At 44.4% G+C, this 20,301-nt stretch overlaps 2 protein-coding genes across 6 annotated transcripts in view; one reads left to right on the top strand and one right to left on the bottom strand.

The window, feature by feature from the left end:
* The window catches only part of scaper (S-phase cyclin A-associated protein in the ER), an 83,447-nt gene extending 65,941 nt beyond the window's left edge, over nucleotides 1–17,506 (bottom strand). For 2 of the 4 annotated variants that reach the window (XM_028959234.1, XM_028959236.1), the window contains exons 1-6: nucleotides 17,195–17,506; nucleotides 9,017–9,125; nucleotides 6,566–6,648; nucleotides 4,509–4,706; nucleotides 1,049–1,149; nucleotides 147–263 (exon numbers count right to left, since the gene is read on the bottom strand). In XM_028959234.1, coding sequence (XP_028815067.1) covers nucleotides 147–263; nucleotides 1,049–1,149; nucleotides 4,509–4,706; nucleotides 6,566–6,648; nucleotides 9,017–9,125; nucleotides 17,195–17,365 — 779 coding nt within the window. In that variant the 5' untranslated portion in view covers nucleotides 17,366–17,506. Of the gene's footprint in view, nucleotides 1–146; nucleotides 264–1,048; nucleotides 1,150–4,508; nucleotides 4,707–6,565; nucleotides 6,649–9,016; nucleotides 9,126–11,085; nucleotides 11,493–17,194 lie in introns of those variants that run through there. The other 2 variants (XM_028959235.1, XM_028959237.1) reach the window with 1 other exon arrangement.
* rcn2 (reticulocalbin 2) lies at nucleotides 17,460–20,201 on the top strand. 2 transcript variants are annotated; one of them, XM_028959243.1, is made up of 8 exons: nucleotides 17,460–17,693; nucleotides 18,062–18,180; nucleotides 18,261–18,363; nucleotides 18,879–19,075; nucleotides 19,153–19,266; nucleotides 19,374–19,467; nucleotides 19,665–19,767; nucleotides 19,888–20,201. In XM_028959243.1, the coding sequence occupies exons 2-8, from the start codon at nucleotides 18,079–18,081 to the stop codon at nucleotides 19,916–19,918; spliced, it is 744 nt and encodes a 247-aa protein (XP_028815076.1). In that variant the 5' UTR covers nucleotides 17,460–17,693; nucleotides 18,062–18,078; the 3' UTR covers nucleotides 19,919–20,201. The 2 variants fall into 2 exon arrangements, with proteins under 2 accessions (XP_028815076.1, XP_028815075.1); XM_028959242.1 differs by having other exon boundaries at nucleotides 17,471–17,693; nucleotides 19,665–19,807.
* Nucleotides 20,202–20,301: the final 100 nt, after the last annotated feature.

Here is a 20,301-nt window from a genome sequence, read left to right as displayed (position 1 = left end):
TTTTTTTGTTGTTTAGGTTGTTGAACAGGAGCAGATGGGCTTTGAGACCTGAGTTAGTGTGACTGTTGTTCTCAACATTCATCTTTGTTTGCATTGGACTGTGCAAGTTACACCTTACAGCTGACATGGCAGGGGCGGGAACTTACCCAAAGTTGAGGGAGCGACGAGCGTTGGGGGAGGGTACCATGCGGTCAGCTGTGGCGCTGGGCATCACATGACGCCCTGGAGACATCTTACGCACCTCCCAGGCCAGAGATGTTGGTCTTCACAGGTCAATGCAAAAAAAAAAAAAAAAAAAGAAGCAACACACCCCACAATATTATTCCTGACATCGTTTTCATTTGTACAATGAAAATTCTGTATGCCACAACATCTGCTAAGTGCTTCAGATAAAGACAGGGCTGGAAATTAAGTCAGTAGAAAGAAGCGCAGCTTCTAAGCCAAGTACTGAATAAAATGGTATTAAGTAGATCAAACTGGTTAATGAGAGCTAGTTTAGTTTAAATTAACTCAAACAATACTAAAACTGACTGAAATAGTTGTTTAGTCAGCGGACTGACTATTATTACAAATGCGTCAATTAATACAACTAATAAAAATGAGCTTCAGACATTCTGAGTCAAAATCAACGCTAAACTGAACAGTGAATTTTTAAGGGTTTGGCTGCTGATATCAAATCCATTTAAACGTCCAAATCATTATAGCTCTAATATATGTGAGGATTGTTTTTCATTCCCCAATAAACTGTGAACTAAACACTATTTGTCCTGAAAACAAGGACATGTACAAAAGGTTCAGGTTGGCCGATCAATAAACAGTCTGCGCTAAAACGTACAAATTGGGAGGCAACTTAAAAGCTCGGATCTTTATGTTTTAATCAATTCACGGGTGTTGTGGTCATTCGGTTGTTTGCGTAAAGAGAAGCCAATAAAGTGGCGGATCGCACTGAATTATGACTCTCACTATTGATCGGCCTTGCGAGACCAGAGATGGCACTTTCGTGGCAAAAGAGTCACCGCTGGGAGCCATTACAGCGGGTCAGAGCTACCTGTTCTGGGCGTCGGTTTTCTCCAGCTTCTCCTGCAGCTGGATCCAGTCGATGAGCGCTTTAAAGTCCCGCACGTAGTTATCCAACATCATCAGCACTTCCTGCCAAGTAAAAGGCAGCACAGTCACACACACACGGACACACATCTTATTTTAGGCACTTGTTCCGTTAAAATGCAGTGGATTGTGAAATGCAAATTTTGCTACCATAGAGTAAGAATTGCACCATTATCGGTTACCGATACCTTATCTGTTTTCTATCGCTTTAAGTTTATTAAACTTCCGAACGATTTTAATAGAACAAATGATAAAACTTAATTCCTTTCTATTATACTTGTTATAATAACTCATTTAAATCCCTGCAGTTCTTTGATTCTGTGCTGTTGGAAGGGCAGTGTGGGTATTGTGAGCAGAGGAGCTGATGCCCTGTATGGCTCCATTTCAGCAGGTTGTCTGCAGGGACGCCCAGCAGAGCTTCAGCGGAGCCCACGTCCTGGAGCACAGTAACCCTACACGCCCCTCACCTCCTGCACACAAACAGGATGGGCATCTGGGCTGGGTCACGGCCACTGGAGCACATCTCAGCCATGGCCAGAAAACCACTCCATTCACAAAAGGACAAGGGGGGGGGACAAAAGAATCTTGGAGAAGGGGGGTGGGGTGGGGGGACAACACTCCCTTCACTTCTTGCTTCACTGGTCCCCCACAAGCACTGGGACTGAAATTACCAATTAGTTTACCAAAGCCCCGGCAAATCTGATTGGAGCATAATCATTTCTAGTTACTGGCACCTGGTGATGGCACCTTTGATGTCAATCTGATCACGACCGGCACCCTGGGAAATCCCAGGGCTACAGTTCCGGCTCCACGGTGGAACCCGTCTGCCCGAACGGCCGACCCATAACCGGATCATGACTGACGATCCCTCAAACGCGCGCCTCAAACTCTCTGCTCTGCTCTGCGCCGACTTCTGAAGGTGAACAATGTTAAAATCCGGTGAGAATCCGCAGCCCCGGGTGACAGGGTGGGCGGACGGGGTGTTTTAGAGTGGGGCGGTGGGCCTATGAAACAGAGGGGGCGTGATTGATGGGGAGTGTGGTGGGAGTGGTAATTGAGACTAAAGCTCCACGGTGCTTTTTAGTTAATAGACGAGTCAGGCCAGTGAAAGATGTGTGTGTGTGTGTGTGTGTGTGTGTGTGTGTGTGTGTGTGTGTGTGTGTGTGTGTGTGTGTGTGCCTGATTAGGGGCTGGTTTAAACGACACATCTTCGTAATGAACACACCACCGCCCAGCCGCCATCGCTGCTACCGAGGAGACGCCAAGCAGGAGGCAGGATGGTGAGCGAGTGAGTGCTAAAGAGCTGGATCATGCCATGTCAGACAGACACACACACACACACACACACCAAAAACAATTCATAAAACACTCCTAGGAGGGGCAAAAAAGGTTCAAACTAAGTGCACATCGTCTCACAAGCCTCCAGAACGCTGAGTATTACAACAGCCTGACAAGACCCGGTGAGTCGGTTCTTTCCAGCACTAAAAATAAAGAAATAAATAAAATGTGGGGTCAAGCACAAGTTATTTTACACATTGAGTCCTCCAGCTCCTCTATCTACATGGCAGGTACAACCATGACTCCTCCGCAGTGCCCCGTGGTGTAAATCAAAGCCGGGATGGAACGAGTGGATGATAAGGACTAATTAGGTCTCTGGGACATGGGTTAAAGATGTGGGTATTATCAAAATGCGAGCATTAATCAGCTCAGACGGCCCGGCGAGGGATGTGGAAGCGGGCCGGAGACGCTGCCGAAATTCCGTTCCACAGCTTCAGTCAGGGGCTCTGAACGCCAGACAGGTGACCTCCTTAAACGGCCAACCTCCCCTCTTCAGTACCACTCTGACACATGAGAGGAATCCAACCGCATTCCTCTGATGCGGCTCTGGTTGTGTTGACATTCCTGGGTCAGAATTAGCAAAGGGCTTACATAACCAAAAAAAAAAAAAAAAAAAAAAAGGTTTGATAAAGTTTCAGATCTGGCCAACTTCCATGACGAGCGCAGCGAGTGCCATGAAAAGTGTATGGCTTCATCGGCTTGCCACCAAATGGAATTGTCGTCAGGGTGGGGGGGACGGGGGACCGCAGGGCGTTTGACAGGAGCGTGCCCGGCCCAGTCCGAGCACTGAATCACGGCCAATCGATAAATTACCCCCAAGGCCACGCCGCTACACGAGCCCAAGCATCACAGCGACTTGCCCGCCGTGCCAGAGCAAACAAGCCCCGGGCAGGCTCATCCCAACCAAAAAGTGGCCCACACAAGGCTGCAGCTGGGGGGGGGGGGGTGCAAACCTGGAAGGAGAGGAGGACGGGGAGCGGCGAAGCGGGGAGATCGCTATCCAAGAAATCAACACGTTTGGAGGAAATCAGGGGCAGAGTGATCACTGAATGAGCCCACTGTGCTCTGCACACACACCGACGCCACCAGCCGGACCGACTTGCAAACAAAGGCCGGGGCAAGTCTTCCTCTGGCCCCCAACCGCACCATCACACTCCTCTGCCCCTCACACATTCGCACAGAGAAAAGTTTACAAAGAGTCATCAATCTTCACTCCCTGCAGGACGGCCCAAGAGGGCGCCCAGTGATAATTCTCTCACCAGCGCACCTTCAAAGCCCCTTCTGACACAAACCAGAAAACAGGAAGAATGTGAGCGAGGGCGATGTTGGGAGGGGGAGATTCGGTTGCAGAAATTGAACTCGACTTTTAACCGCCCTCTAGTGGTCATCCTCATCTTTACTAAACCCTTTTAAAGTTGACAGTCGCTTTTCCGCAAAGTATTTGTGGAGAACTGGTCATTGTAACTTGCTCAAGATAATGTCAGCTAAATGTAATGCAAGGTAATGTAATGAACAATGCGTTTGTTTAGAGCTGATTGTTCGAGTTGACTTCAATTGTTTGAAAACAATGATCAGAATATTTCAGTTTAATGCAGAACTTTGCTAATATAATAAAATAATGTACGTACTTTCCATCTATTTTACTCATTTACTCCATACATCCTCCTTAGATAATCCTAATAAACATGCCAGTTTCATCCTTTTTGTTTTTATGTAAGGTCAGATAATTGTGGTTAGAGCTGGGCTATATTTTAACATGCTACCACTAAACACCAGCATAATTTGCGACCCTCTCCATTCATCTATAGTTGATTCTAAACAAAAGGACAAAAAGCAAGATCCTCAAATGCAGAAGCACTCAGTCTGTAATGCAGAAGCACATACTGTAACACTGAGTGCTTCTGCATTTGAGTATAATTTTTTTTCTACATGCTTACTGTCATTTTCATGATAATATAGTCATAATTAGCAGCACAAGATTAGGTAGGAAAAGAAAATTAGTTTTGCATTAAAAAAAAATATACAACTCTCACAGACCCTATGAGTTGACCCCTCCAGACTCGTACCTTACATTCCACCACGCTCTGGTCCGACTCACACGTGACGTAGATTTCATCAACTGCCCGGCGCAGGTTGTCAAAGAGGAATGCCCAATAGCGGGCCCTCAGGTCCACCTTCCTTGGCTGTCGGGCTTTTGTAGGGCTCTTCTCTGAGCCTTTCTCCAGGAGAGCCCCGCTGCTGCCCTTACAGTCTAGTACAGCATTCTGGAAGGAGAAAAAAAAGCCCATCAGACCCTGTGATCAGAGTCCCCATGCAGTAAAACTGCCACTGAGGTACCACAGAGCAAGGCCTTGTCCCCTGCACACTTTGGATAGCCGCACACTGTTTCACATAGGGTTGGGTTAAATGCAGAGGACACTTTTTGTTGTGGTACATGCAGTGGTGTGTTCTTCGCAGCAACATAAAAATGTAATAAAAATTGCAATCACTGTATCAGTCACATGATCCATAAGTCCATAACGTATTCAGAAACAGGTATAAACACTGATACTGTGGGTACAGCTCATCTCTCTCAGCTCCGCAGTGAAGACGCAGGCATTGGTACATTGAGGTACATTGCAGCTTGCTGTGAGTGTAACACCATCTGTGTGGGTGAGGTACACCTCAGGAGTAGAAGACTGAAGGCTCAGCCACGACAAGCAGACAGAAAAGACCAGGCTTGTCAGTGCCCAGTCAATAACGCTAATCAATGTCCATTAGTTTCTTCATAGTGGGCACAGAAGACCAGCAGTGAAGAAGAGTAAGTTACAGAATTATTTATTAATGAGAGAAGACCAAATGAGGATTTGGTTTGACATGTGCATGGAACATAAAAAAATAATTATGTAGTGAATTCAAGTCAAATCGACTTTATTTCGTAATCACTTTAACAGCAGTTCCACCACACCAAAGTTCTGTACAAACATAAAAAGACATACAAATATACACAAGAAGTACAATACACTGAGAGTAATAGCTTTATAACTGTATATAAAATACATGGACAGTAAAACATTTAAAACTCTGGGAAAGCTTAAATGAGTTTTAAGCCTAGATTTAAAAACCAAAGTTGTATGAGCGAACTTAATGTCAGGCGGTAGCAAATGTCCATAAGCAGGCCGCAGCAATTGTGACGGCTCTGTCACCCTTCTGCTTAACGTGGAGGAGGCTGTTACCATTGCCGTTAGATCTCAAAGATCTAGGGGTTTGCTAAAGATGAACAAGATCAGTTGTGTAAGGTGGGGCATGCCCATTTAGAGCCTTAAAAACTATCGATAAAACCAGCAGGTTGCAGCTTTCTGGACTGACCATGGGAGACTAAAGTGTTGCAGTAGTCAGGTCACAATGTAATAAAAGTATCAATGCCTTCTAAAAGGCATTTTTTTTCTGAAAATCATTAAAATGTAATATTGGGCTTGTAGCAAATGATAAAAAAAAAAAAAAAAAGAAAATACTCAATTTTGCTTTTGTTGAAAAAGATGAAAGCCACCCATTCCTTGATTTCCAGGCAGTCAAGTAAGGGTTTTAAAAAGCTGGTTTATGTATGTTCTAGAGGCAAGTAGATTTGTGTATCATCTGCATAAAAATTGAATGAAAAGTCATATTTTCTTAAAAGATTATTACTGTGATCTTGTAACATTAAAATCCAATGTGTTTAATTTTATTGTAGCTCAAAATATGCATCACAAATGCTGTTAAAAGGTTGGCGGTGGGCGGTAACAGAAAACTGGGTCGGATTTATCCAGCTCAAATAAGCTGGACTCAGAGCTAGAATAGGGTGCCGGCTCCAGTTGTTTAAAAAGGACAGCAGCGTCACTCTTCTGCTGCGTCCTGAACGGTGTCCGTGTAGTGTTCAGTAAAGAGACTTGACTCACTCTCCATCTATGTGGATATGGATTCATATATTCAATTCCTTGAACAACAAAAGGTGTTCTTTTTTTTTTATTATTTGTTGTCCAGCGGTCAAGATGAGGTTCCACCCCTCCACTCCACAGGAATAGCATGAGACGGTCTCTGCCTCCCTCCTGTGGCAATAAACGGAACAAGCTGAATGGAACGTGGGTGCTTGGGGAAAAATACTCACACTCCCTTGTTTTTTGTTCCGGTGAGTGCCGGGGTTGACCCTGTGGGCTCTTGCGTTGCTGTTGGACTGAGACTTGGACTTTCCTGCAGACAAGAAAAAAAAAATCCAAAACAAAACAGGACAGTCAATTTTTAATGAGGACCAAACAGGGCAGATAAAGATCAGGGCGAGTTTCCAGGCGATATGACTACAAGCTCGCTCCGCTGTCTGAGAGCCGTCTGTGATGTGATACAGCCTGGGGCAGAAGGCCTTTCTTTCGACACCCCCCTCCTCCCATAAGCAATCCTATATTTGTACTTCAGGTCCGATGCAGGATTTGCCAAAAGCATCACAGTTAAACAGGCCAGACTTTAACTTTGAAGTGTGCGACATACAGATTTATTTATTTTTTTTTAATAATTGAAAAAAGTAATAAAGGGGGTCCTACAAATAAACCATTAATTAATTCAATCAATGGTATTGTAGTACTTTAAACTGTAAATATTTTAACACATCTCAAAGTCCCTGTTTAAAATGATAAAAACAGAAACAATGACTTGCAAATCTCATAAAACCCACATTTGATTAATAATAGAAATAGAAAGAGAATGCAGAAAACAAATGTAGAAAGTGATATATTTCACTACTAAATTTCATGGCAACAACATGTAAAACAAACCATGCAGAAAAGAGTTTGTTGATCTTTAATTTAATTTATTAGAAAAATTCTCTGAACCTGAAATAAAAAAGGGAACAATAATTTGAAATTGATGTGGTCTTGGTCATAGTCCAATATCCAGTAGAAATGGCAACACTACTCTGCTCTCTCCAATCTGACCCATGACCCTCTCCAGTATGGTTTACGCTGGGGCTTCTCGAGTCAAAATTCCCTAACGGAGCCTGTCAAACAGAGCAGTTACTCGGTGTTAAATTAACCGAAGCAGGCCCTTATTGATCTTTCATCACCTGATAATGTAACCAGAGCAGTGAAGAACCATTAGCACAGTCCATGCAGCCTACCGACAAAAACTGGGAAACTGGGAACCAGATCAAGGGCCCAGTAGGATACAATCCTGGCTCTTTTTAAAATATACATTTTAATGTGAGCATTTGAGGAAAAAAGGAAATCCAGACAGGACCTGAAACCTGAAGACAGGAAACCAGCAAGAACAGTTATAGCGTTACACATTTGCTGACTAATGACAGACGCAACAGCTTTATTTAGAATAAAAAGCCCACCCCCAACACGTCCCCATAGAAACACCCGACAGTGTCGGCTGCCGCTCACTCAAAACCAAACCAATCGTGAGAAACACTTCTACACATGCAAACAAGAGGGACTCTGCACTCTGACTCTGAAAATGTGTCTGCAGTACTGTCATTATGAAATCTGTTCACAGAAGAGTACAAAAATATGAAACATAATAAGTCCAAACCTCAGAATCTTTATAATCATAAAAATGGAATTGCTTCATTTAGTAACTTGCCCTATACTATATTGCCCTTGTACTATACTGGAAGTCATTTTTCTGACCAGAAGGAGTTTTCACTGCTTTATCTGTAAATGTAACAATTTGACAAACGCAGGCACTGATTCAAATTTCATAAACACAGCAATTCAGATTTTTTTTACTAAATTAAAATCAGAGCAAAAAGTTTGCTTTGCTTCATAAAGTTGTATACAGCTTAGATAATTAACAGAAATATGTTTATTATTTTATTAATGTGTTAAGTCAAGCATTTTCATGACATAGTAACACTATTATTAGTAGTAGTAGTACATTTTATTATTATTACTATAATTATTATTATTACAACAGAAACATTTCATAACTACATTGCTCATCATGAGAACCAAATGATGAGAATTGATAAGTAATTTTGATGATAAAAAAAAAAAAAAAAATCTGTACCCATCTGTACTGTCAGGCAGTGAGTAGAACAGAAGCCAGAACCAACTAGGCCTGCAGGGCGGCCTGAGAGCTTACAGAAGGCGACAGATCTCATATAACAGGAGGAAGTGCTGCCGGGGCATTGTTTTATTACGTGGGGGAGATAGTCTTTCACCCAAGAGATCCACAATGAAACCTGGGCTCAAATGACATCGGTCCACATCGACTGTTCCTACAGTGACATAACTGACACTTATCATCTGTACCGAAACACAGAGCGGATTTTGTAGAGAGGGCATGGGAAAACATTAATATGCAGCCAACTAAGACAGCGGGATTGAGGCAATTGCACAATATAATGCAATTTCATCCAGGGCGCAGAGCACACAGTGTTCATTTCGCCGTTTTTAATCAAGCATTACTATTTGGCATCAGCCTGCATTATCAGCATAGCCAGCATCAGGCTCATTTTAATTAACCTTTTATGTGAAGAGCAACAAGTGTGATATTCAACCATGGGAGGTATATGGTTGTGGTTATATGTTCGGGTGTGTGCATATTGCATTAGAGCAGAGCTCACCTTCCTCCTCCAGAGGAACGCTCCATGCGATGAGGTTGCGAGCAGTCCGGCCTTCTTCGGCCACAATTTTCCTCACCTTGTCATGGCTGTTCGAGCGTTGGAAAGAGGCCTGTCACAGAGGAAACACTTCAGGTCAACCACGGCATCCACTGTACACTCCACCATCACATGGAAAAATGATGCTACATCACATTAGGCAAACTCAATGGGCAGTGAGACGGAATTTGCCAAATATCCTGTTAATCTGTCCTGCTGTGTGTTCAATCCTCTTGCTGCTCCCCAGTGTACCTAATACTATTCTGAAAACCAACAGGCCCAGCACCCCTACCTCCAAGCAGCGGGTCAGGACTGTGCTTGCCATGCTGCTCTTTGAGAAATCACAGGATGAAGTTTCATCATATCTTGTCCTCCTTCATTGAACATGTAAAGGACTTATCGCTAATTTGAGTGACTGTTCCAACAATGTCTGTATAGATATTATATATATGTGTGTGTGTGTGTGTGTGTGTGTGTGTGTGTGTGTGTGTGTGTTTGTGTGTTTGTAAGTGTCAAAAATTCAGGCCTGAAAAAGTTAAATGTGTGAGCTCCACCATCAGTGTTTTGGGTTCCATGGCAATCCTGCCCCTGCAGTCTCGCAATCAATGTGGCAATTCATAAAAACTGCGGCAGAATATGGTGTGCATCACACTAGAGCTGAAATCGAGCCTAAAAACGGCCCGACAAGTACAGCATTTTAAACGCCCGGCTTTCTTTGTGCTTGATACAAGCGCTAAACTAAAAGGGAGAGGAAATAAGCAGGTTTAAAACAATCGCTGACCAAACATGGACTATAATGATAAAAATTGAGCCCAGACCGGGTTTGGGGCAAAGAATTACAGCATCACACCGCCACTTCTACACCGCTGCATTATAGCTGCGTTTGCACTGGTAGATACTAGATAGCTATTTGAATGGCTTGAACGGTATCTCACCATACGGTGGTTCCTTGGCACCTCGTGTGACGTTAAAGAGACATTGGGCCAGGTCTTTGGCTGTCTCTACCCCCTCCCTCCTTCCTTCCCTGCCTGCCTTCAACACAATCTCTACTAATGTCATCTCTCAGCATGATTCAGGAATCCATGCGTGAACGCCAAAAGCCAATCTGTTTTGTAACGAGACCCACTTGGAGATGCCCATGAAAGATCCAACTCCAGCGCTTTTTAAACAGCCCTGTTAAGTATGCGGCCCTTCCAAATCCCATCACGCAGCAGATAATGCATAATAATTCGCACTAATCGCAGGATCCTGCCAAAACTTGCACAGCAGTCAGTTACAAATGGGAACTGCACGCCATGGCTGCACTTTAAAGAAGATGAAGTCAACGGTGTCACTTGCCTGCACATCGGTGGCATGGACGAGCAGGAAGCGGCGCGCCAATCCTTACCTAAACCCTCCTCCCACTGCGCCAATGGCCTAGTTTTTCCCACAACATGGCTGTACCAACAGTGTTTACATGGTCATGGTGAAACGGAATGAACTCTGCAGAACTCGCTAGGTTTCCACACATGCATGAGCAGCACGCTGTCCTGGTCGGCTGCAGGCGCAACACTCACGACTGACCTACTTCTCTTTATACAGCATCTTCAGTCGGCGCTGTGAAGACAAGATGCACCCAGCACCTTTTTAAAACCGCACTCGAGGCAGCAGAACCGGCCCGCCACGGGGTCGGGTCGCCGGGCCGGACTCCTGCCCGCGTAGGTGAGGCTTTCGCCCTCATCCACTTGAACCGGCTCCAGGACTTCACCACCTGTCTCGGCGGCTGGACGCGGAGGTCAGGGCTCCCGGACACCTTGGGGTTTCCATTTATGGACGCGGCTTAGCGGGAAGAGGGGGGAGGGTGGGCACTTTTTGGAACGTGCACAGAGAGATCTTTCACTCCAACACACACACACATTCATAATACAGCGCGTGCAACATTGAGAAGGTGCCCGTGTGTGCGCTGAAGAGGCAGGTGTAGGGTTTCAGGACTATAAGCGGGACGAGAGGCAGAGAGAGCGAGGGAGAGAAAAGGGAGATTAGGAGGTACGTACAGAGTAGAAGTAGAGTCTGTAAGCAGGCTCCTCGTCCTTATCCGGCCCTGACATGCTTCAGGCGACCTGTACCCCCTCGCCGCCATCACAGCTTGCCCTGGGCGCCATCCTCATTGGACGGCACAACGGAAGTGATCTCGGACCGCGGGCCACACATGAGCACCCCCCCACACACCAACACACCGACGAGTCAACTTCTCCACCAATCAGGTTGTGGCGAGCGTGCCATTAAGCAGGCTGAGAAGTGAAATCACGGCTGAGCGCTCCCTCCTCTGCTCACCGTTCGGTCGTGCCGGACGCCCGCGAGCCTGCCTGTCTGTCTGTCTGTCTGTCTGTCTGTCTGTCTGTCTGCCACTCTCCACTGCGCAGGTTCTTCACCGAGCAGCAGCGACACGGCACAGCCTGTTCCCCTCTCTCTCCCTCTCTCTCTCTCTCTCTCTCTCTCTCCCCCTCTCTTTCTGTGCAGTCATGTGCACTCGACAGGCCAGCCCCCTCAGCCCCCGGTCCTCTCCCGCTGCTCCGGTGGTGCCGGGGGGGCTCGACAGAACGTGTGTGCCGGAGCCGCATCAGCCACAGAGGCTGCGCATCCGACTGGGCACAACAACACATGAGTCACGGCGGACCAGAGGATGACAACAAACCCACGCGTGGCAGCGGCGCATCCTGCGCATCCTACACACACACACACACACACACACACACACACACAACACTGCAGAGGCTTCGACTTCTGAGGGTCATATCTATCAGGCACGGGCTTTTTGCCCGTAAAAGGTTTGACGCGGATGCTTTTCACCTGCAGCGTTCGCTGTGGATCAAAGAAGACGCGATCCAAAGACTAATAAAAATGCGAGCTGCGTTTATTCAGTTCCTCCCTGCTGCGGTGGCCATTCACAGGCCGGAAACCGGTCACCTGCCTTCAAAATGTACCCATGACGCGTGTGCAACACAAGGGACACTGCAGGCTGCGCCACCGCGACCAAAATCAGTCTTACATGAGTCTCAGCCTGTCGACAAATCTACCGGTGCCCATGAGCCCTGGAGCAAATATCCTAAATTGTACATAGTGCTGTGTAGAATGGAACAATAAGTTGACAAAATCAACACGTTTCTTGATGTACTATTACACAACCATGTCAAATATACATTTGTAACTGCAATGCATGACTGGAAACTGCCCAAATAATCGCTAGTTGCAGCCTTAGCGCTCTGGTGTAAATGAAATATATTTCACATATAGACACAGGACCAGCAGACTGGTCACTACAATGGATGATAATGTATAAGTACAGCAATGACAGCTAAATAATACAAAATGAAGAGCTCATTAACATGCCTATATCCATCACGTCTACACATAAATCATCCGATTAATAAAATAGGCACAGAATTGGAAGATGATTTGTCTGGTGTTTGTGAGATGATGTCACCGGACTGTAACCACAATTTTAGTGGGAAGGATCCTGACATTTTTTTGTTAATCATCAAGTTGGGTGACAGTGTAATATTAGAGAATAAAGAAACATAAAAACTAAATTGATCATGAACAGTGCAGTGGGAAGAACAACTAGTATAATAAAATAGAATAAAAGAGTTACAATAGAAAATGTTATTGAAAACAGAACATTTCAATATGTGATTGTATAAATCCTGTTAGTTAGTTCACTTTATTAGAGACACAGGTAAGAAAAAGGTAAGAAAAGTTACAGGCTTACAACAGAGGCTACAACTAACAGTAATTCCACATATCAGAATAAAACATGACAGTAGGGCTGAAACTCGAACGGTTCGATTACAAAAAAAGTTCGAGGAAAAGTCTTTGCCTCCAGGCTTTGTTTAATTCGTCACCAAAGTCCATCTATTATCGCATCGCTGCCGCTTTGTAGACGACTGCGCAGCACCGGTATCATTGTTCTAAACTGACTGTTTTAACTGAAGCGCATTTCACAGATTTAAGGAGCCGCGATTTATTGGCAGGAAATGAAGATACCGCTGTGCGTAAAAGGCATAAAACCATTTTACGCTGCGTAAGGTGGACAACGTAGTGCAGTGTATACACTGTAAAATGGACCTGGCTTACCATAATAGTACTTCGTCAATACTACAGCACCAAAATCATACTCACGTAAACCGCACTTCTCCTAACCGACACGGAGCTTCGAGTGGGTCTCGTATTTTTATGATGGCTAACTGATATGAACATTAACGCTTCTTAGAACGTACATTATTTGTAATTATTCGTGTTATGAGTAGATGGTCAGGACAGCCTAACTAGGGTGAATTTAACACTGTCTGTGTCTAACAGGGTGACTGTGTGATTATAATTGACACTGAGTCAGAGTGAAGTGAACTGAGCGTCTGGGACTTTAACAGAAGGCCCGAGAAAACAGATGGGTTTTCAGTTTAGATTTAAACACTAAGACTGAGTCTGAGTCCCGGACACTGACCGACACACTGATAGGTTACATCTCAAACCACGCCTTCTCCATACATAAGGTAGTAATAAATGCAACAGATGGACAAATCTACATTCATTAGCATATAGATTTACTTTTGGGTGAGTTTATGGCATTTGTTGCACAAATCTTCCCCACAGTAGATCACAGCGGTGCATGGACAGCTCCGTCCGGACAGGTCCCTCATGCACGGTGGACGAAGCTGCAGTTTTTACCAAGAGCATTTTGAATATGCTCATCACAGACATGTGCCCACTGTCCATGGAGGAGGACACCATGGATTAAAGAATTTGATTAAAGCTGGCCAGACTTCTGAAAGAGAGACACGGATGGGCCTCTGTTAGTTGTGCAAAATACAATGAAAAATATCACAACCTTCTCAAGTTGAGGTGCCTGGTGGAGCACTATAAAAAGAGTGAACTGGCAGCAGCAAATGGGAGTGCAACAGCACATGTTGGTACAGGATATCAGTTCTTGGTGGAAGTTCATACTCCTTCCAGGCTCCTTGAACAGAGATGGCCATCGACAGCAGCTCTTTCTGATCCTGCGGTCAACCCACGGGGAAGGCATCACTATCTGGACCTGAAGCCGGAGCAGTGGATCATGGCTGGAGAGCTGACTCAGATCCTTAAACTTTTTGAGGGGGGCTGCAGTTTTCCTGAGTGGAGAACAATATGTGACCCTGTCTGTGGTTCCACAGCTGGTATAGACCCTCAAGAAATCCACCACGAGTTCAGCTTTTGAAACTGCACCAGTGAGGGCATTTCAGGATCTTGCAGCTGAACAGATCACTGACAGGTGGGAAGACCTGTTGGTATTTAAACCTGAGGACCCTAACACTGCCCTACTTGCTGCTTAAGTTCTTGCCTTCTGAAGAATCATTTAAGGTCCAAAGCACAATTCAAACAATGTCACTAACTGTCAGAAGGCAAGAAAGACAGTCCAGTGAAAGGGGAAATGAATCAAGTTAAGGGATCATTTCTCAATGTTCTCGGTTCATCATCAGACTCCAATAGCAGTGATGAAGAGGATTTGGAAGAGAAGCAAAATCAAGAGGTGCAGAGGGAGGTCAATATTTTGGTGAACGTCCTCTCTCAAAAAAAGAGGATCCATTGCCATGGTGGAGAGCACATGCAGCCAGATAGAAAAGACTTTGCAAGCTTTGGGTAAGTATTCCAACCACCTCAATGCCCTCAGAGCATTTGTTCTCTGCTGCTGGGAACATTGCCTCAAAGCATAGGGCAAGCCTTACTTCTGACCATGTCAATATGCTGAAGTTTTTGCATCGTAACCACCACTTGCTCTTTTAAAGGCTTGCACATCCATTGCACACACATGCACTATGACAAATCTCTCTCTCTCTCTCTCTCTCTCTTTTTTGCACATAACATTGCACAAAGACAAACATTCTACCTACCTACCTCATCTGGATACAACTGGAAACTGAAATGTATTGTTTATGTTGGATTATTAGTAATACTATTTTGTACCTTAATACTTTTTTCTATTTATTCTCAGATAGGCTATAGCAGGGAGTGCACCCCTTTTTCCTTTTTTTATTAAAATAAAACTAAGGACAAATAGGTTAAATAGGTTTTCATGTACATCATGAATGTTTCACAGAAAGATTAATTAAATGGGCTTAGTTCATGTTGCATAACACACAATTTTCATGTTGAATAACACACTATTGATAGAGTTGTTTAAAAACGCAAAAGTATGATTTATCCGATTAATCGATGGAAAATCGACAGAATACTCTATTCCAAAAATATTCGATAGTTGCAGCCCTGCATGACAGAGTCTGTTATGCTGTCTTTAGAGTCCATTAATCTACACATGCAACTGTACATGAGATTCTGTAATGCTGCATAACTTCTGGGCACACCAACACTAAAAAATATTGAGCTTGCACTGCACCATTTTGGCATTTTAAGCATCAACCTCAATCCATTATTGCACGCAACGGTACGTTTTCAAATGCTTCCATAAATGGGCAGTGTACATAGGGGTACAAAAAATACAGTTTTCAAAGGTAAAAAAAACCCACACATGCCAATGTACGTACCAGCATGTTAGAATGTGTATGCAATAACCGGCACTGTCTGTAAATGTCCACATCATCAGTCAGATCATCAAACATGTTTGTCCCAAGTACTTAACCACGGTACATTCTTTAAGGACAACACCTGATAGAAATACCAGTTGACTGTCCTCCTTACTTCTTACAATTAAACGATTGCTCCTCCTGGCATTATAGGTGATGTCAAACTTGGACCATAAAACCACTGTTGAAGGCCAGCACTGTATGGACAGAAGACCACTAAATCTTCTGCATACATCACATGGTCGAGTTCTACCAACTACACATCCAGTTCCACAGTCACTCAGCCGTTTTGACAGACCGACCATTTACACATGCAAAAAAAAAAAAAAAAAAAAATTACAAACTACTGTCCAGAGCTATAGGTTATCTCTACTACTTATTATAAAAGATAAAATGGAGTCGGGTAAAAATACCCGAGTTAAAAACCCTGTAAAACAGATGGCAAGCAGAGGGAAGAGTTTCCTACTTGCATGCTTTAAGTGCTCTGCAGAAATATTATCCATACCACATGCCTTATTGTCCTTTATGCTCTTGTGGAGAGACCATCACATCGTCCTTATTGTCAATATTACCCACTACAAAAAGAGTTATTTTTAACAGCCGAAGCCGAATCGCAGTAGTTTCCGAGTGATGTTCTCCATCCAAACCTTAAAGGCTACAGCCTCAGCACGGAGATCTTCCACATGTTCATTCGTGCCTGGTTTAGCTTCCACAGGGACCTGCTTGAGAGCAGAAGGGACTCCACGCCATCCTCATACAGAAAGCACAGCTCAGCCCCATGTTGAGGAATTTGGCAATTAACCTCGGACAGATTAGACAAGTCTATTTTCATAGTTCATAGACATAGCTGCAGGTAAATAAAATGGGGTGGTAGTAGCCTAGTGGGTAACACACTCGCCTATGAACCAGAAGACCCAGGTTCAAATCCCACTTACTACCATTGTGTCCCTGAGCAAGACACTTAACCCGGAGTTGCTCCAGGGGGGGGACTGTCCCTGTAACTACTGATTGTAAGTCGCTCTGGATAAGGGCGTCTGATAAATGCTGTAAATGATAAATGCTGTAAATGTAAATAACTCCAATTTACAGCAAACAATAGTGGTACACAGTCAGTAGTGGCAGACTCACAACTCATCTGTGGCACTGTGAGCATCTGCTGTGCTGACACAGTGATCCAGCCATGATGTTGTGTGCCATGCTTCACCAATGAAAGTGTAACTGTGTTTTTAAAGAAAGGAAGACGTCCCAGTTATGGTACTGCATCAAACCAAACCTATCATGTTAACAAGCAGGCACCGATTATAATTGTCCTAAAATATAGAAGAATCTGAAACGTGTGTTAAAAGATTCAACAAATGTCAGCATAACATTCATCAGGCGTGTAAGGGATTGTGATTGTGATGAACACTGCGATCCATTGAAAGAATTCAGCTCCATCTAGTAAAGCTGCACGTAAACCACCATCGCATTGGATTAAATAACTGCTGCACGATAAAGCCCCATTCATTTTTCACGATGCACGCTCGCCTTTTTAAACCGTGCCTACCTTCAGGGCCATGTTTATGGGCGTACTCCTGCCTTTGCCGCCTCCATGGGAAGACCCGGAGCTGTTACTGCCAGATCTCTCCCTCCCATCCCCACTCTGGCCCATCCTCGGCCCGAGGCGATGCTGACCGGCGCCACGCCGTCGGCCATCGTGACGGCCGTCCTTGGACATCGGCGCACCAACTGTCTTATATCCCCAATGACTCGGTTCCAACTCGATTCCGACGAGGAGCAAACTTCCCTCAAATTCCGTGCGTCAGGAACGGGATTAAGTAGGCGGCGTTGACAGCAGGAAAACAGCCCTTCGACGAACAGGAAGTGCTGCCTCGCTCCGGTGACGGACAGCAAAACCGGCCAATCGGCTTGCAAAAACTCGGCGTTGACAGGAGAGCAGCCAATCACAGGCGGCGGATTTTGGGTTAACGGGTGTGTCCTAAGGGTCACACTCTATGCCATGGCAACGAAGTTAGTTGAAAGGGCCGGATAACATTCCTTAAGCGGTGCGTCCGTAAAGTTTACTTGAGCAGTTTTAGCCATTTAACCTGCTGTGATTCATTTGGATCTTCTTAAGACACGATTTAATCAAAGAGACGTGCTCGCGAAGCTTTCATTATGCTTCTTTGTATTTGGTTCGCTAAAGTTTGCCGCGATGCTACGCAGCCCAGCTTTCACCTCAGCTCAGAACGCGCGGCAGGCTAATTCGGCGTCACTGCAGCTTTTTTCACCCTGTCTTCGTGTGGCCGGTGTTTTTTTTTTACTATTTGCAGCTGAACGACTCGCCGTTGCCTTTCTCCGCCTCCAGGCGGCGCTGTTTTTTTTTTTTTTTTACCAGGAACGGGTATTGAACAGTCCGGTCGTCTCTCCGCAGGAGCAGCGGCCGTCGGAATGGAGCGGTGGCTCTTCGCGCTCGCACTGTTCGCCATGCCTCGTGTGCCTGGAGGACATCGGCACGACGCTGAGCACACGAACGTCCTCCTGGCTGAAGAGGTCTACATTTCTCACACTCATTTTGGCTCGCGTATAGAGTCTTGTGACAATAAAAAAAATAATAATACAAATCATTTCAGGACAAAGATGAGATTAAGAAGTTAAGTCCGTCGGAGCAAAAGGAGAGACTTGTCGACATATTAAAGAAGATTGATGTAGATTCAGATGAGTATCTAACTCCAGGTCAGTTACTCGTCCCAAGAAAACCACTCATCATCAATATACAGTACAGGCCAAAAGTTTGGACACACCTCAATTCAATGTGTTTTCTTTATTTTCATGACCATTTGCATTGGTAGATTATCACTGAAGGCATCAAAACTATGAATGAACACATGTGGAGTTATGTACTTAACAAAAAGTGGAGACCTGGCCTCCACAGTCACCGGACCTGAACCCAATCCAGATGGTTTGGGGTGAGCTGGAACCCAACAAGTGCTAAACACCTCTGGGAACTCCTTCAAGACTGTTGGAAAAGCATTTCAGGTGATGACCTCTTGAAGCTCATCGAGAGAATGCCAAGAGTGTGCAAAGCAGTGAAGCCTTCAGTGAGGATCTACCAACGTAAATGGTCATGAAAATAAAGAAAACATATTGAATGAGAAGGTGTGTCCAAACTTCTGGCCTGTACTGTATATTATTTCAAATTTCATTTGGCCATTTTCAGCCCTCCTAGACATGGTTTGCTTATTCCACAGAGGAGATGACAGTATGGATTCAGAGAGTGTACAGGAAATATGCACTGGACGATGCAAAGGAGCGCTTCCTAGATTTTGACAGCAACCAGGATGGCGTTGTGTCCTGGGATGAATACAACATGGTCATCCATGACCGCGTCGTTGAGGTGGATGAAAATGCGGTTCTGGAGGATCCAGAGGAAGAGTCGCTTAGATTTGTATGTCTTTTCTCAATAACACCTAGTGACGTTGGACTATTTAAACATTCATGGTTTTTCCACTTTCCTGCTTACAGCTTCATCTGAAGGAAAAGAAGCGCTTTGATTATGCCGATGTAGATGGCAAACCAGGTCTGAACCTGTCAGAGTTTCTTGCATTTACACATCCATCAGAGGTTGATCATATGTCTGTAAGTCATTCAAATATTTTAACAATATATGGTCATACAATTGCTCAATTGTCAGTAGTTTAAGTTTGTCTTAACTGTACTGTTCTAAAAAAATAATTTGCCTTTAGGATTTTGCCATCGAGGATGTTCTGAATGAATATGATTTAGATAAAGATGGATTCATCAGTTTAAAAGAATTCATTGGAGATCTTACATCAAATGGTAAATATATGTCTGATCTGTATAAAGTGAATTTATGGTTTTGTCATACACACAATGACAGCGAATATCTTCTAGAAATATAATAAAACATATCTGGTTGTCCTGCACCAGAAATCTGCTGCAACGTTAGGACAGTATCCATGTGCCAGTAAAAAATGATGCACATTTATGCGGTAGTTGTTCTGGTTCACCGACAGATGGAGATGACCCGTCTCAGTGGGTGATTGAGGAGACGGTGCGTTTTAAGGACCTGTACGATCAGGATAAAGATGGCAAGCTGAACCGCGAGGAACAGCTCCGGTGGGTTGCCCCGAACAGCTACGGCTCAGCCCGAGAAGAGGTGTGTGACAGGAGTTCTGCCTCCACTGCTGGGGATACAGCATCTAAGTTTCATACTTCTTTTCTTTGTGTTTATTTCAGGCAATTCATCTCATCAAAGAAATGGACCTAAATGAAGATGGGAGGCTTTCAGAGTCTGAGATCTTGTCAAATCAAGATACGTTCATGAACAGTGAAGTTACCGATTATGGACGGCAGCTTCACACATCTCATGATGAACTCTAACGTTTATTTCGAAAGTAGACATTTAACAGTTTTCATTGTGTAATACATATTGAATACTGTGCATGCCTCCCCTGCCCTTTGTCATAAACTGATATGGCCGTGAACTTTCTGTATATTGATTTTCATGTAGATTAAAACTAATCTAAAAAGCATTTAGACCTAGAACTGGACCTAGATCTAGAATTTTTATTGTATGTACAGTACAACATTACTGTGCTATTCATTAGTACCTTGTGGCTCAGTGCAAATACTGGATCCCGTTGGTCTTGA

Source organism: Denticeps clupeoides, chromosome 17 (genome assembly GCF_900700375.1).
Source record: "Denticeps clupeoides chromosome 17, fDenClu1.1, whole genome shotgun sequence".
Classification (NCBI taxonomy): Eukaryota; Metazoa; Chordata; class Actinopteri; order Clupeiformes; family Denticipitidae; genus Denticeps; species Denticeps clupeoides.
Note: the sequence above shows the minus strand (reverse complement) of the source record. Positions and strands in the feature narration are given on the sequence as shown.